General features: G+C 39.5%; 1 protein-coding gene across 1 annotated transcript in view; it reads right to left on the reverse strand.

Annotated features, from left to right (window-relative positions):
* Positions 1 to 17,249, reverse strand: part of cacnb2a (calcium channel, voltage-dependent, beta 2a) — a 135,313-nt gene that overhangs the window by 27,199 nt on the left and 90,865 nt on the right. Inside the window, exons 4-6 of the mRNA XM_062993529.1 lie at positions 4,820 to 4,942; positions 4,524 to 4,660; positions 1,476 to 1,552 (exon numbers count right to left, since the gene is read on the reverse strand). Of these exons, the coding sequence (XP_062849599.1) occupies positions 1,476 to 1,552; positions 4,524 to 4,660; positions 4,820 to 4,942 (337 nt within the window). The remainder of the gene's footprint in view (positions 1 to 1,475; positions 1,553 to 4,523; positions 4,661 to 4,819; positions 4,943 to 17,249) is intronic.

The raw sequence follows: 17,249 nt of genomic DNA on the forward strand, positions 1-17,249 counted from the left end.
CCCCCTGGGTGCCTACACCACTACATTTCTAATAAGCAGAGGCGGAGCTTATGTGTGTGCCAGTTTACAATGGATGTAAATGGCTGTGGATGGCTGGACTGTCAAAAATAAACATAAACACTAATATACACTACATCGCCAAAAGTATGCGCACACTTTCCTAGTACAAGTTCCAGGTGAATTGGGAAATGCCATGATTAAAAAAATAAATAAATCTGCATTCCCCAAATGTACCCAAATTGTTGCTACCATGTTGAAAGTATTAACCTGCTAAGTATATCACTGCAGACTGTCAGTACAAGTTCAAACTGCCCCAGACCATTATTCCTTCTCAGCCATCATACAGTTGGAAGTATGGTAGCCAATTGTAGCATTCTTCTGGCATCCACCAAATCCAGATTTGTCTGTCAGACCTCCAGATGGTAAAACATGATTCATTACACCAGGGAGAGAATTTGAACTGCTCCACTTCCATTTACTTTCAGTAAGTCCAGTGTGCACTTTACACCACTTAAGCCAACACATGGCATTGCAGATGGTGATCTTCTGCTTGGGTGCAGCTGCTTGATCATGGAAACCTTGACCAACAGTTATTTTATTAATGGTGCTTCCAGAGACAATTGAGCAACCAATATATACAGTATGTACACCACACACTTTAGTCATATTCTGCAAGCTTAAGTGGGGTTTTGCTTTATAGCAGAGCTGCTGTTATTTCTGACAGTTTTTATTTCATAGTAAGAGCTCTTGCAGTTCTTGAAAGTTTACATGTAAGCAATGAGTGTTAAAAAAGGTGTTTACATCCTTTTGGCCATGTAGTGTATTTGAACAATGCATGCTGGGTAACAGCGTACAATACCATGCCAGATATTATTACAAGGTATAATGACAACACAGCTATACTTTTGAGCACAAACTAACCATGGCCCCATTAATAGCTCCAGAATAAATGGCACCCTTGTCCAGATGGGTAAAAAGGTCAGTGTGGTTAATTTCTTAATGAACTATCAATTGCAATGAATTTATTCTAAAAATTTACTTGTGCAATGTGAAACAAGTCCACAAGTGAGAACCTCACAGTCTCGAGTATCTTGTATTGTGTAGTGGTCTCAGATTCCTTGCTCTGTATCTTCAACTTATTGAAAAATAAATGATAGACACAATGATGTTTGCATATAACAATACAAAAGCCATTTTTAATAGCTTAAATGTATTACAATTAGATGTCACTTATATTATTAAAGAGGTAATGAATATTTTAATTGCCTTTATTAAAAAACTTAGCTAATGGTGCCAATAATTCCGGAGCTTTCTGTATTGAACTTGTTTTATAGTGTAAGAATTTTTTTACAACTATATAGTTTTTGTTGGAACACAAGCTACATTATTAAACCATTTAACTATGTGCCAGGCTGTTTTGTAATTCTGAAATAAACAAATCAAGAAATGTAAAATATTGATAATAAATTACTAACCTGATGTGGGAGGAGTAGACTTGCGAGAGCTAGGAACCATGTCCCCTAAACTGGACAAGGAGTTAGCCCCTAATCTACTACAGGGGTAAAGAGAGAAAGGCAGTGGTTGTGGAAAAGGTTAGGGACATGTTTGCCATCAATAACACAATAAATCTACTTAAACACATCTGTACATACTCTTTTAAAGCAAAATCTATTTAAAAACACAAACACAAATTACTGCAAACATGGGACATTAAGTGTATTTTGTTGCATTCACAAGGCAGAAATGTTTTGTTTTTTTATTTTGTTTATTTTGTTATTTTTTTATTAATATAAAATTTCTCCCTTTTAGGGCGTCCAATTACCCTTTTGCGTCATGCTTCCTCTCCACCAATGCCGATCCCCACTCTGATTGAGGAGAACAAAGCTAACCCACACCCCCTCCGACACGTCGGCAGCAGCCGTATGCATCTTATCACTTACACTTTGACGAGTGTAGTGCAGCTCAGCATTGTGTACGGAGAGACACACCCTGACAGCACTCTTTTCCCGTCTCTGTGCAGGCGCCATCAATCAGCCAGCAGAGGTCATAACCGCATTAGTTATGAGAGAGACCCTAATGCAATATAGCTGGACTGTGGATTTTCACTCACTCACTCACTCACTTTCTTAACCGCATCCAATTAGGGTCGGGGTGGGGTGGGGGGGGGTGCTGGAGCCTATCCCAGCTATTCAATGGGCGCAAGGCACACAGTAACACCCTGGATGGGGTGCCAGTCCATCGCAGGGCAGACACACATACACACACACACCCATTCACCTATAGGGCAATTTAGTGTCTTCAATTAACCTGACTGCATGTTTTTGGACTGTGGGAGGAAAACTAAGCTTCCGGAGGAAACCGACGCAGATGCAGGGATAACATGCAAACAGAAAGGACCGCCCCGCCTGGAGATCAAACCCAGGACCTTCTTGCTGTGAGGCGACAGCGCTACCCACTGAGCCACCCTGTGGATTTTTATTTGGGTTTATTTGTTTTAGTTTTTTTTTGGCATTTTATCACTATTTCTTTTTTTTTGTTTGTTTTACGGGTCCAAATGTAGTTCCCGCTCTAGAAAAGGGTCATCATGCCGGAAAAAGGCCATGACACCAGCTGAGTTCCCAGAAAGAGATAAAGGTGTGCTGGCAAATCTGTGAGGAAGAAACTGTGATACATAGAAACACTTCCACTTGAAGCAAATTAACCCAGATGACTTAGTTAAGAGGAACCGATATGCAATTAATCTGTGCTTCCATGCTTCCTCCGTCTGCTATATTTGTGAAGGTAGAAGGATTATGTTGTAACTGAGGCATGGCGCCAGTCTCCACAGCAGGTGGGCTTGTTAAAGGGCCCTAGGTGTGTGGTTATATGGCCTAATCAAGTGTAAAAGAACACTCTGTACAGTCAGAGGGTGCAGCTTGCATTACAAACTGAAAGAGGAAAAGCTAACACCTCTAACACCTGTGTTTTATTGCTGCTACTAAGCAAGAAATGAGCTACTTTACAGATGCAAATCATCAAGTAGCTGTTTATGTGTAGGATTTTCTGGTGTGAGACACAGCATGTTATTTCAGTTTGATTTTTTCAATTTATTAGAGACATTTTTAGCACAAAAAAAACCCAAAAAAAAAAAAAACCACCAAACTCAAGTACATAGTGAATACAGAAAAAAAAAAAAAAAAAAAAAAAAAAAAAAAAAATATATATATATATATATATATATATATATATATATATATATATATATATATACAGTACACTGCCTGGCCAAAAAAAGGTCACCACCTGGATTTAACTAAGCAAATAGGTAAGAGCCTCCCATTGGAAAATTACTGCATGAGTGATTATGTTTCAGCTGGCAACAAGTTATTTAACCCTAACTGATGCAGTGAGTACCTTCTCATTTGTTAAACAACCATGTCGAAAGACACATCCTGTGGTCGTGGAAAAGATGTTAATCTGTTTCAGAAGGGTCAAATTATTGGCATTCAAGGAGATTGCTGAAACTACTAAAATCGGGTTAAGAACTGTCCAACGCATTATTAAAAAGTGGAAGGACAGTGGGGAAACATCATCTTCGAGGAAGGAATGTGGTCAGAAAAAAATCTTGAATGATCATGATCGGCGATCACTTAAACGTTTGGTGAAATCAAATGGTAGAAAAACTACAGTAGAACTCAGGGATGTTTAATAGTGACAGTAAGAGCATTTCCACACACACAATGTGAAGGGAACTCAAGGGATTGGGACTAAACAGCTGTGTAACCTTAAGAAAACCACTCGTCAGTGACGCTAACCGGCAAAAACGGCTTCAATTTGCTAGGGAGCATAAAGATTGGACTCTGGAGCAATGGAAGAAGGTCATGTGATCTGACGAGTCCAGATTTACCGTGTTCCAGAGTGATGGGCACATCAGGGTAAGAAGAGAGGCGGCTGAAGTGATGCACCCATCATGCCTTGTGCCTACCGTACAAGCCTGTGGGGGCAGTGCTATGATCTGGGGTTGCTGCAGTCGGTCAGGTCTAGGTTCAGCAACGTTATGTGCCCAAAGAATGAGGTCAGCTGACTACTTGAATATACTGAACCACCAGGTTATTCCATCAATGGATTTTTTCTTCCCTGATGGCACGAGCATATTCCAAGATGACAATGCCAAGATTCATCGAGCTCAAATTGTGAAAGAGTGGTTCAGGGAGCATGAGACATCATTTTCACACATGGATTGGCCACCACAGAGTCCAGTCCTGAACCCCATTGAGAATCTGTGGGATGTGCTGGAGAAGACTTTGTGCAGTGGTCCAAATCTCCCATCATCAATACAAGATCTTGGGGAAAAATTAATGCAACTCTGGACAGAAATAAATGTTATGACATTGCAGAAGCTTGTGGAAACGATGCCACAGCAAATGCTTAATCAAAGCTAAAGGCGGTCCAACAAAATATTAGAGTGTGTGACCTTTTTTTGGCCAGGCAGTGTATATATATAAAAATTGTGAGCATTCATCTACGGCTCTGTGTGTGTGTACCTGGAATGGAATTTGCTTTGTTTGGCTCGTTGCTCCTGGTGAAGACGAGCGTTTTCTAACTTTACAGGGCTAGGGATGAACCCAATCTCACATCCCTCCTTCACCAAGCGACCGATCCACCAGTCATTATTGTATTTCTGTCATACACACAGATGCAATACATCCTCATAAATCTGTCATCCTCATAAATCATTTCATCAATTTCATTCATTAGCTTCCAATCTCATCAGCTCTAATTCAATCCCACATGTACAGCACTTAATAATTAACTCTGTGTGCAAGTAATCACAGCTGACCTCTTTTACATGTAGAAAATCTTTCGCTTCAAAAGAGATAGCCATGCCTGGAACAGGGACGTCATCCTCGAGCGAAGCACTATAGCTGACGTTTGTACGAACAGAAAACGCTACTGGTTTTGTCTGCACAGGATGAAACATGTCAGGAGAGAAAAAACACATAAAAGTATGTTTAACACCAAAGAACATCAAGACCATTGAATGATGCATGTGCAAATTTAGTCAGACTAGAAAGGGAAGCACTTTAATATTTATTTAGTAGGGAACAGACAGGACTGTCTAGGGCCTAAGGTAGTATAAAATTAATATAATGTATAATAATAATAATATGAAGTAATCAGTTCTATTTTATTAATACAAATCTAAGCAAATAAATCCTTCATACCTGCCTATTCCATTTGTGTTGGAATGTGAAGGGTTAAATTAAAGAAGCCCACCATTGTCACTAGAAAGAACGGTATAGATTTTCAGAAGGCCACGCAACAAACATTTAATGAAAGACCAATTTCCAATGACAGTAAAACTGACCGTTCGTCTAAAAGGGTGGAATTTGTTACCACTAACTTTATGACAAGTTCCGCCCACCTTGCCAGCTGCAATAATACCTGTCTGCAAAGCTGCGTGGGTGTAACTGTCATGTGTTTTGAATGCCAGTCCTAAACAGTCCTAAAATCATTTAAATTTTTGTTTCTTTATATTCAGAATTGAACAACACACAGATATAAATTCTCATTTTGTATTTCTTTTCTTTGTATTTTGTGCACTGCATGTTTTGCAATGACAACAAAGCATTATGAGATACTGAACTTTTGGTTTTTTTGATGCCCATTAATTCAAAGCAAAATGGCCAGTAAATATATGATTGTGATATGTTTTATTTAAAATGGTCAATATTTATACAAATACACCCTTGTAATAATACAAAACATAAATAATATAATTATTCATACAATAATTTTAAGGTAACAAAAAGAATAAGCAAAATATTATTTACATTGCTAAAAAGTAGGCATTGTAAACTTGTATAATACAGTCTCACTTGTTAGTGTCACATATCCAGCCTATGTTTGCTCCTGGAACTCTAATGCACTGGCCACACCCCCTCACTGTGATTGGTCTCTGACTAATTACCCACAGGGATTTAAGAGGACAGCTGTGGGTTTGCCAGTTGGAGACTATTTTGCACTTAAACTCTGTTTGGATTTTGATTTGAATTTGACTTGGCTTTTGTCCTGCCAGTTTTGCTTCCAAGTTCATGTTATTTTGGTTTGTTTGATTTTGGCTTGATTTGGTTCTGTCCTTTGTTTGTTCCTGTCTTTGCTCCTGTCTGTTCACCCTTGTTCGTTTGTTACTGTTATGCCAAGTTCACACTACACGACATTCCAAGTCGTCAGGTCTCTGTACAGTTCACACTACACAACTGGATCTCTTGTAATCGGGAGTCTTTCAAGTCGTTGTGTATTTCACAGTACACGACTGATCGAAGATAGAGGGTTTCACACTACACCATCTATCACCAACTGGAATCGCAGACGAGCTTCTCTGGTCTCCCGAACTACAGTACATTCTGTCATGAAAACAAACGTGAGAAGTGACGAGGGGTTTAATGATATCACGTCCAAAAATGCACATCAACAAGTGATCAAAGTTTGTGCGCTAATATGCAGCGTAAAATCAAAGAGGAAAAATAAATGGATTTGGATTCGCAAACAGCATGGATTGTTGTATAGTGAGTTGGAGGTTAATAAATATTTTTGCAATGCAACGTTGGTGTTTTGTTTTGTAGAGAACGATAAGGTCAGAAATCCTGTAAAACTTGAGTGTGTGCTGATGTATTCTCATATAAACTATATTACACCCCTGTCCCACCTGTTTACAACTTCTCCCCTGCGTTTCCCCTCACACCGTATCTTGCATTGTCATTGGCTGTTCGACATAGCACTCATTGCCAGATGGGCATCACAGATTCAGGTATTCGACATGCTAGAAATCTCGCTTCAGTCGATCAAGTTGTTGGGTAGTTCACACATAGCGATTGAGAGCCGAGTTTTGATCACCGAATGAACGCCGAGTTGCTCCCGAGCCGGCAAATCTAGCGCAGACCAGTCGGCAAGCAAAAATCAGGGCAAAAATCGTGTAGTGTGAACTAGGCATAAGTTAGCATCTGTTCGTTTGCTCTTTTCTGTTTGCTCTTGTTCAGTGTTCTTCTCCATGCTCCTGTTAAGTAGTCTTGTTTAGTGAATATTGTGTAGTTCTTGTTTAGCTTTGTTCATGTGTGTTTAGTGATTCTGTCCTGTCCCATGTTGTAGTACAATTCCTGTTAGCATTTAGCTTAGTTCATGTTTAGCGTTTAGATTTAGCATTGTTTGTGTGTTTAGCTTAGTTAGCATTTAGCATAGGTCGTTTGTTTGTCTCGTTATAACCTGTCTTGTGTTTAAACCTGTAATCTCTGTTATGTATTTTTGTTATTATTAAACTCCTTGTTAACATCTCTGTGTGTGTGTCCACCCCTCTTGTCTGTCATAGCCCATATAGCGTTACAGTTAGAGGCCAAGGTTTAGGAGTCATGATTTTCATTTATGGTATTTAAAAAAATGTTTTTTGTGCAGTTTACATATTGCAGATCAGGAGATTTGACCGCTTGTCATTATGCCACAATTGCAATCTGAATATAATTACTATCATTCATAATGAGAAAATCATGCAACTGTTTTGATGAGTTTTGGTGCAATCAAACAAAACCATGGGAATAAGATCTCCCTGCAGCTATAACATCCTTGACTTTTCTGGAAGCCTTTCAACAATATTCTGGGTCTGTGAGAATTGTGCCCATTCAAATTCAAATTTATTTGTGAGATCAGTCATTGATGAGACCACTAGAGTTCCTCACACCAAAACTTAGACTTAATGGTCCTTGCTTTGTGCTTTGCCTTAGTGATTCTGGAGCAGGAAGGAGCATTCCCCAACTATTGCTGCAAAGTTAGAAGCACTCACTCAATTTCTTAACCGCTTATCCAATTAGGGTGTGTGTGTGTGTTGGAGCCTATCCCAGCTTTTCTCTGGGCACAAGGCACACAGTAACACCCTGGATGGGGTGCCAGTCCATTGCAGGGTAGACACATACACACACACACCCATTTACCTATAGGGCAATTCAGTGTCTCCAATTAACCTGACCATGTTTTTGGACTGTGGGAGGAAACCCACGCAGACACAGGGAGAACATACAAACTCTGCACAGAAAGGACCCAAAGGCTGAGGCACAGTGGCTCAGTGAGTAGCACTGTCTCCTCACAGCAAGAAGGTCCTGGGTTCAATTCCCAGGTGGAGTGGTCTGGGTCCTTTCTGTGTGGAGTTTGCATGTTCTCCCCGTGTCTGTGTGGGGTTTCCTCCGGGAGCTCCAGGTTTCCTCCCACAGTCCAAAGACATGCAAGTGAGGTGAACTGGTTTAAACTGATGAATCTTGTGTAACAAATAACTACCGTTTATGTCATATATGTAACCAAAGTGTGTAAAACATGACGTTAAAATCCTAATAAATAAATAAATAAATATAACTGACATTAAACACTATTGGCAAGTGATGTATAATTAAGAGATGGGGCTTACAAACTGTCTAAATCACATAAAACAACTTTCTTTGTTTCATTAAAGGATTTATAAACTAATAATGGGTTATTATATTCACACTTCATTATCTGCTTGGTTTACCTGGCTTATTATAATTTTAAACGTGTAACGTCCAACCTGCTACACTCCAATGGTCACCAGATAGAGGTGGTGTGGGTAGTTTAATGTGTTCCCTGCACATCTTTAAACAAAACTTGATGCATCTGTGGGGAATGCTTTAAATGTGTATCTGGGCTAAATACCATGACTTCTTGATGTACTCTACAGCTCTTGATAGTGTTCTTCAGCTCTGGTTTCCAATAACTCAATCGGTAAATGGTATCAATCTCCTGGTTACTGTAGCTGCCACAAGCTTCCTTTAGTTTTTGTATCCATGAGTGGTTTGACTGCTTTTTGTTTTTTTTATAATCACTTATATAAAAAGTGAAGGCCCAACCCTTATTTAAGCTGTTTCATGTAGATTTGTATATATGTACTTCTTAATTGAAAGCTTTTGCATTAACACAAACCCCCACCAAGCTGCAGGATACTTAACCAAGGCAGAACAATACCGTGGCTTAAGTGCCACAAAAGAAAGAGGAAAAAATAATGGCTAAATGAATAAACAACACACTAAGAGTCCCAGATAAACACAAAAAAGGCCAAACTTTAAGACACAGTCTGAAGCAGATTTATGGAATAGCACAGGCAGGCTATTGCACATGGCAAAACTCCCAGCAATCACCAGAAAAAAAAAAGAAAAGAAAAAAAAAAAAAGGCAGAAAAGGCAGATGATTGCTCTGCAGCAGTCCACTCAGCAATCACCCAGAAAAGACCAAGCAAGCATGAAGAGGAAATGACCTGTAACAGACACCAAAAGACTAAAAGACCAACACCACCTGGACACCACACATGTCCAGGATGGGTCTCTGATAAAAGCTGCATGTAGGAAAACCTGCCATGCCATCTTTGGTAGCTCACATCGAGTATGGTTCTCTTATGACAGCTACACTAGGAAATGCTAACAACAATACACAAGAATACCACACTACTTAGTTCCTGGAAACTAGATCAAAAGGACGCTGACAAAAGTACTAACGAGAGGAAGTCTGACCTTCAGCATGGCAATCTAACAAACCAACAAACAGACATACCAACAAAGAAACAGGCAACAACACATGAACCCAGCACTGAGGTAAGTTTAAAGGCCGCGTATATAGCCCCGTCCCTAGCTGAAGCAAATCACACTTAATTAAGTACAGAATAAAGAATGTCTTGTTTGTGGCAGGGGGCATAGAGGTGCAGTTCCTTTTAAACTGTACCTGGTGGGCACATTTCAGGTTCACTTACTTTTTTCCCTTTAAATGTTTACTCAATGTGCTCAATAAAAGATATGAACAGTACAGTTGTTTGAGTGTTATTAAAGTAGTTATAATGTGTTTGTGTACAATTGTGACCTACAACCCCATATCAGAAAAAGTTGGGACAGTATGGAAAATGCAAATAAATAAAAAAATGCAGAGTTCCTTACATTTACTTTGACTTTTATTTAATTGCAGACCTGAGATATTTCATGTTTTATCTGCTCAACTTAATTTCATTTATTAATACACATCCATTCCTGCATTTCAGTCCTGCAACACATTCCAAAAAAGTTGGGACTGGGGCAATTTAGGGCTAATAATGAGGTGAAAAAACTAAATAATGATGTGATTTTAAACAGGTGATTGTAATCACGGTTTGGTACAAAATCAGCATCCAGGAAAGGCTGAGTCTTTGATGAGCAAAGATGATCAGAGGATCTCCAGTTTGTCAACAAATGTGTGAGAAAATTATTGAAAGGTTCAAAAACAATGTTCCTCACAGAAAGATTGGAGTGGATTTGCATATTTCTCCCTCTACAGTGCATAATATCATTAAATGATTCAAGGAATCGGGAGGAATTTCAGTGTGTAAAGGCCAAAGGCGTAAGCTTAAGATGAACACTCGTGATCTTCGATCCCTCAGACGACACTGCATCAAGAACCTCCACTCAACAATAGCTGATATAACCACATGGGTGAGGGATTACTTTGGCAAACCTTTGTCAAGCACTACAATACAGAGTTACATGCACAAATGCCACTTAAAACTTTACTGTGCAAAAAAGAAGCCTTGTGTTAACCATGTACAGAAGCGGCGTCGACTTCTCTGGGCTCAGAGGCATCTAGGATGGACCATCACAGTGGAAACGTGTATTGTGGTCAGATGAATCAGCATTTCAGATCTTTTTTGGAAAAAATGGACGCCATATGCTCTGGACCAAAGACGAAAAAGACCATTTAGACTGTCATCAGCAACAAGTCCAATAGCCAGGGTCTGTCCTGGTATGGGGCTGTGTCAGTGCCCTTGGCAAAGGTCATTTACACTTCTGTGATGGCAGCATTAATGCAGAAAAGTACATTGAGATCTTAGAGCAACATATGCTGCCTTCAAGACGTCATCTTTTCCAGGGACGTCCATGCATTTTTCAACAAGACAATGCAAAACCACATGCTGCACACACTTTACAAAGGCATGGCTGTGGAAGAAGAGGGTACGGGTACTGGACTGGCCTAAGTGCAGTCCTGAATAGAGAATGTGTGGAGAATTTTGAAACCAAAAATGCGACAACAACGACCCCGTACTGTTGCACATCTTAAGACATGTTTGCAGGAAGAATGAGACAAAATAAAAGCTGAAACACTAAATCGCTTGGTATCCTCGGTGCCAAATCATCTTTTAAGTGTGGTGAAAAGGAATAGCAACATTACAAAGTGGTAAATGCTTTACTGTCCCAACTTTTTTTGGAATGTGTTGCAGGCCTGAAATGCAGGAATGGATGTTTATTAATAAATGAAATATCTCAGGTTCATTCTGTCTGCAATGAAATAAAAGTCAAAGTAAATGTAAGAAACTAATTATTTGCATTTTCCATGCTGTCCAAACTTTTTCTGATTTGGGGTTGTAGATAACAATCTTTTACAATATTTAATAGTAATCAATGCAAAAATCCTAGTAACTTCAAATAGTTAATTTTCTTGGAACTGTATATTCTATTTCCATAATGAGCAATCCATGAGGAGATTGTGAAGGTACTTGATGTACTGCAACAGTGCCATTTGGGTGTAGGAATGAGCTTTTTTGAGTCAGTGCCTGGCTGGCTGCCATCGTGGATGCACTATAAATAGAACTCAGTCAGAGGAACCGGGGGAGTCTGACTCACTTCTGAGTCATGAGTGAATGCTAACATTTATTCTATCTGTAATCAAGAGCATTAACTTAGACAGCACATTGTTAGAAGTCTGGGATCATTAGTAAATGTTAATTGTTAAGCATTTTTAAATACAATGGATAAAACAATAGATAATATTGAAAGTAGGTTACAAAAATGACCCAATAAGTAACATCAAAAGTCATTTAGCATTTAGAGTTCTGTACAACACACTGTAGTCTTTATTTTTGTCAACTACAACCCCAAATCAGAAAAAGTTGGGACAGCATGGAAAATGCAAATAATAATAAAAAACAGAGTTTCTTACATTTACATTGACTTTATTTGATTGCAGAAAGGATGAACCTGAGATATTTCATCTATTTCATATAAACATCCATTGCTGCATTCAGGCCTGCAACACATTCCAAAAAAGTTGGGACAGTCAAGCATTTACCACTTTGTAATGTTGCCATTCCTTTTCATCACACTTAAACGTCTTGGCACCAAGGAGACCAAGTGATTTAGTGTTTTAGGTTTTATTTTGTCCCATTCTTCCTGCAAAAACGTCTCAAGATGTGCAACAGTACGGGGTCGTCGGTGTCACATTTTTTGTTTCAAAATTCTCCACACATTCTCTGTTGGGGACAGGTCAGGACTGCAGGCAGGCCAGTCCAGAGAAGTTATGGACATGGTTAACATAAGGCTTCTTTTATGCACAGTGGCATTTGTGCATGTAACTCTGTATTGTAGTGCTTGACAAAGGTTTGCCAAAGTAATCCCTCACCCATGTGGTTATATCAGCTATTGTTGAGTGGTGGTTCTTGATGCGGTGCCGTCTAAGGGATGGAAGATCACGGGCGTTCAGCTTAAGCTTGCGCCCTTGGCCTTTACGCACTAAAATTCCTCCTCATTCCTTGAATTATTTAATGATATTATGCACTGTAGAGGAAGAAATATGCAAATCCCTTCCAATCTTTCTTTGAGGTACATTGTTTTTAAATATTTCAATCATTTTCTCACGCATTTGTTGACAAACTGGAGATCCTCTGATCATCTTTGCTCATCAAACACTCAGCCTGTCCTGGATGCTGATTTTGTACCAAACCATGATTACAATCACCTGTTGACATCACCTGTTTGGAATCACATAATTATTTAGTTTTTTCACCTGATACAACCTGAATGTTCCAAAATGCTTCTGAGACAATATTCAGTAAACAGATGACAGAACAACAACACCAACAGCATCCTAACTATAAAGCATGGAACAGATAGCATTATGGTTTGGGACTACTTTGCTGCTTAGGGCCTGGACAGCTTTAATCATTGAGAGAACATTGTCTAAGAATCGAGAAACTGTACTTATGTTCGGGTATCATTTTAGGGCAGTAGTTCATAACCTTAAAAATCAATATTCAATATACAAACAATATTCAAACACACAAGTACATCAGTGTCTGAATGGTTTAAAATTGAATTTATGTCTTGTAATAGCCAATTCAGAGTTCAAACCTTAACCCTAAACCTAACAGCAATGCTGAGATCAGATAAAGATATTTTGCATACACTATATGGCCAAAGGTATATGGACACATGACCATGAGCTTGTTGGACCTCCCATTTCTTAAACAAATGGTATTGATCAATAGGGTAACCTCTATGTATTCTTTTTAGCTATGACAGCAGCCACACTTCTGAGAAGGCTTCTAACAACACTTTGAAGATCTATCTCTGGGATTTTGTGTTCTTGCCACTGATGTTGGTAAAAAAAAGCCTCAACTGATGTTTCAGTTAATTCCAAAGCTGTTCAGTGGGGCTGAGGTCAGGGCTCTGTGCAGGCCATTGGAGTTTCTTTAGCTGAGCTTTTCTTCATGTCTTATAGAGCTTGCCTTGTGCACAGGGGCACAGTCATGCTGGAACAATAAATGACCTTCCCTAAACTGTTGCTGCAAAGTTGGAAGCATATAATCTCCTTTGTATCATTGATTCATTACACCTGTTAGCAATTGCTGTAGCTGAAACACATGAATTCAATAATTACAAGAGATGTCCCAATACTTTTGTCCATATAGTGTAAGTGGTCTAAACTTTCACCTACTTGTTGTGGGTTTTGAGTTCCATTTCATATTATATTGGACTTGTTTGTTATGTATAGGAAAAGATTAGATCATTCACTCATTAATTTTGCATTGTACTGCTTCATCTTGATTATGGTTGTGGTGGCCCTGGCACCAACCAGAGACACTGTGTGCAAGGCGGGAACACATCTAGGGCACCAATCCATTGCTGGGCATCACACACCCAGCCATTAACTGACACTTAGGGTACACCCAGATTAGCTTTCTGCAGGCTTTTAGGAAGAAACCGACAGACACAGGTGGAACATGCAAACATTTTTGCAGTGGTGCAGCAGTCTAGTGCACTGGCAGACCACAGCAAAGCGGAGCTACTGCCATGGACTGTTTATAAGATAGGTTAAAGCCAGATGGTGGGTAACCTATTTGCAGCTGTCATCAGTAGGAGCAGTAAGTGTGAGTTTTGTGCATGCGTTAGAGATCACGACTGTTATACACTGATCAGCCATAACATTAAAACCGCCTCCTCATTTCTACACTCACTGTCCATTTTATCAGCTCCACTTACTATATAGGAGCACTTTGTAGTTCTACAATTACTGACTGTAGTCCATAAGTTTCTCTGCATGCTTTGTTAGCCCCCTTTCATGCTGTTCTTCAATAGTTGGGACTCTCCCAGGACCACTACAAAGTAGGTATTATTTGGGTGGTGGATCCTTCTCAGCACTGCAGTGACACTGACATGGTGGTGGTGTGTTAGTGTGTGTTGTGCTGGTATGAGTGGATAAGACACAGCAACGCTGATGGAGTTTTTTAACACCTAACTGTCACTGCTGGACTGAGAATAGTCCACAAACCAAAAATATCTGTGACCACTGATGAAGGTCTAGAAGATGACCAACTCAAACAGCAGCAGTAGATAAGCAATCGTCTCTAACTTTACATCTACAAGGTGGACCAACTAGGTAGGAGTGTCTAATAGAGTGGACAGTGAGTGGACGCGGTATTTAAAAACTCCAGCAGCGCTGCTGTGTCTGATCCACTCATACCAGCACAACACACACTAACACACCACCACCATGTCAGTGTCACTGCAGTGCTGAGAATGATCCACCACCTAAATAATACCTGCTCTGTGGGGGTCCTGACCATTGAAGAACAGGGTGAAAGCAGGCTAAAAAGGTCAGCAGTGCCAGCTGTAGCCAGATGGTTAAGGTACTGGACCAGTGATCAGAGGGTCGCTGGTTCAAGCCCCACCACTGCCAGGTTGCTGCTGTTAGGCCCTTGAGCAAGGCCCTTAACTCTCAATTGCTCAAACTATATACTGTAACTGTAATGTAAGTCGATAAAGACGTCTGCTAAATGCTGAAAATATAAATGTAAAAAGGTATGTAGAGAAATTGTAGAACTACAAAGTGCTCCTATATGGTAAGCGGAGCTGATAAAATAAGCTGATAAAATCTATCTATCCATCTATCCATCTATCTATCTATCTATCTATTTATCTATCAGTGGGGCTAAAAAGTATTTAGTCAGCCACTGATTGTGCAAGTTCTCCTACTTAGAAAGATGAGAGAGGTCGGTAATTTTCATCATAGGTACACTTCAACTATGAGAGACAAAATGAGAAAAAAAATCCAGGAAATCACATTGTAGGATTTTTAAAGAATTTATTTGTAAATTATGGTGGAAAATAAGTATTTGGTCACCCACAAACAAGCAAGATTTCTGGCTCTCACAGACCTGTAACTTCTTCTTTAAGAAGCTCTTCTGTCCTCCACTCGTTACCTGTATTAATGGCACCTGTTTGACCTCGTTATCTGTATAAAAGACACCTGTCCACAGCCTCAAACAGTCAGACTCCAAACTCAACCATGGCCAAGACCAAAGAGCTGTCGAAGGACACCAGGAAGAAAATTGTAGACCTGCACCAGGCTGGGAAGAGTGAATCTACAATAGGCAAGCAGGTTGGTGTGAATAAATCAACTGTGGGAGCAAGACATACAAGACCATTGATAATCTCCCTCGATCTGGGGCCCCACGCAAGATATCATCTCGTGGGGTCAAAATGATCATGAGAACGGTGAGCAAAAATCCCAGAACTACACGGAGGGACCTGATGAATGACCTGCAGAGAGCTGGGACCAAAGTAACAAAGGCTACCATCAGTAACACACTACGCCGAGAGGGACTCAAATCCTGCAGTGCCAGGCGTGTCCCCCTGCTTAAGCCAGTACATGTCCAGGCCCGTCTGAAGTTTGCCAGAGAGCATATGGATGATCCAGAAGAGGATTGGAAGAATATCATGTGGTCAGATGAAACCAAAATGGAACTTTTTGCTAAAAACTCAACTCGTCGTGTTTGGAGGAAGAAGAATGCTGAGTTGCATCCCAAGAACACCATACCTACTGTGAAGCATGGAGGTGGAAACATCATGCTTTGGGGCTGTTTTTCTGCAAAGGGGACAGGACGACTGATCCGTGTTAAGGGAAGAATGAACGGGGCCATGTATCGTGAGATTTTAAGCCAAAACCTTCTTCCATCAGTGAAAGCATTGAAGATGGAACGTGGCTGGGTCTTCCAGCATGACAATGATCCCAAACACACCACTCGGGCAACGAAGGAGTGGCTCCGTAAAAAGCATTTCAAGGTCCTGGAGTGGCCTAGCCAGAGAGGTTTGGAGAATATCAGTTTCCTGCTCATACTGCAGGAATTACGTAAACAGAAAATTGTTGCATTTCCACTAAGTATACACAAATATTTCCACAAATATTTGGTTCTCACTTTTAATTTTCTGCAAACATCATATTTTGTTGATAGATTGTGCACATTTCTTTTTAATGTGGCTTTTTATGACGATATTCTGAACAGGTTGTGTTACTGATCTGACTAGTATGCTCAAAAGAACAATGCTCTACCCATAACAATGAGCTATATCTTTATTTTTTACAAAATACACAGTGGCAAGTGACTGAGACCACACAAGCTTAGATGACTTTGACCAAGATAATCTGATTTACTAATTAGAAGCTTGTTAATATTGTGCAGCCAGAGTTCATATATTATAGATGTGATACATATTATCAATGTAATATAATAAATGATATTACTCTGAATTTCATGTTCAGTTTTTAACATTCAACAAATTATGCTGATTATTTGATTTGTAATAATAAAAAAATTGTATTACACTCTACTAGTTGGACAAAACTCTAGGCAGATCAACACAAATAATTTAAACTTCTTTAAAGTAATTACATTCTAGGTACATTTTAAAATAAATTTAAGGGAGAAATTCAGGTCCTAGATAGATAGATAGATAGATAGATAGATAGATAGATAGATAGATAGATAGATAGATAGATAGATAGATAGATAGATAGATAGATAGATAGATAGATAGATAGATAGATAGATAGATAGATAGATAGATAGATAGATAGATAGATAGATAGATAGATAGATAGATAGATCAGATAGATAGACAGACATACAGACAGACAGATAGATC

Source organism: Trichomycterus rosablanca, chromosome 4 (genome assembly GCF_030014385.1).
Source record: "Trichomycterus rosablanca isolate fTriRos1 chromosome 4, fTriRos1.hap1, whole genome shotgun sequence".
In the NCBI taxonomy this organism is placed as follows: Eukaryota; Metazoa; Chordata; class Actinopteri; order Siluriformes; family Trichomycteridae; genus Trichomycterus; species Trichomycterus rosablanca.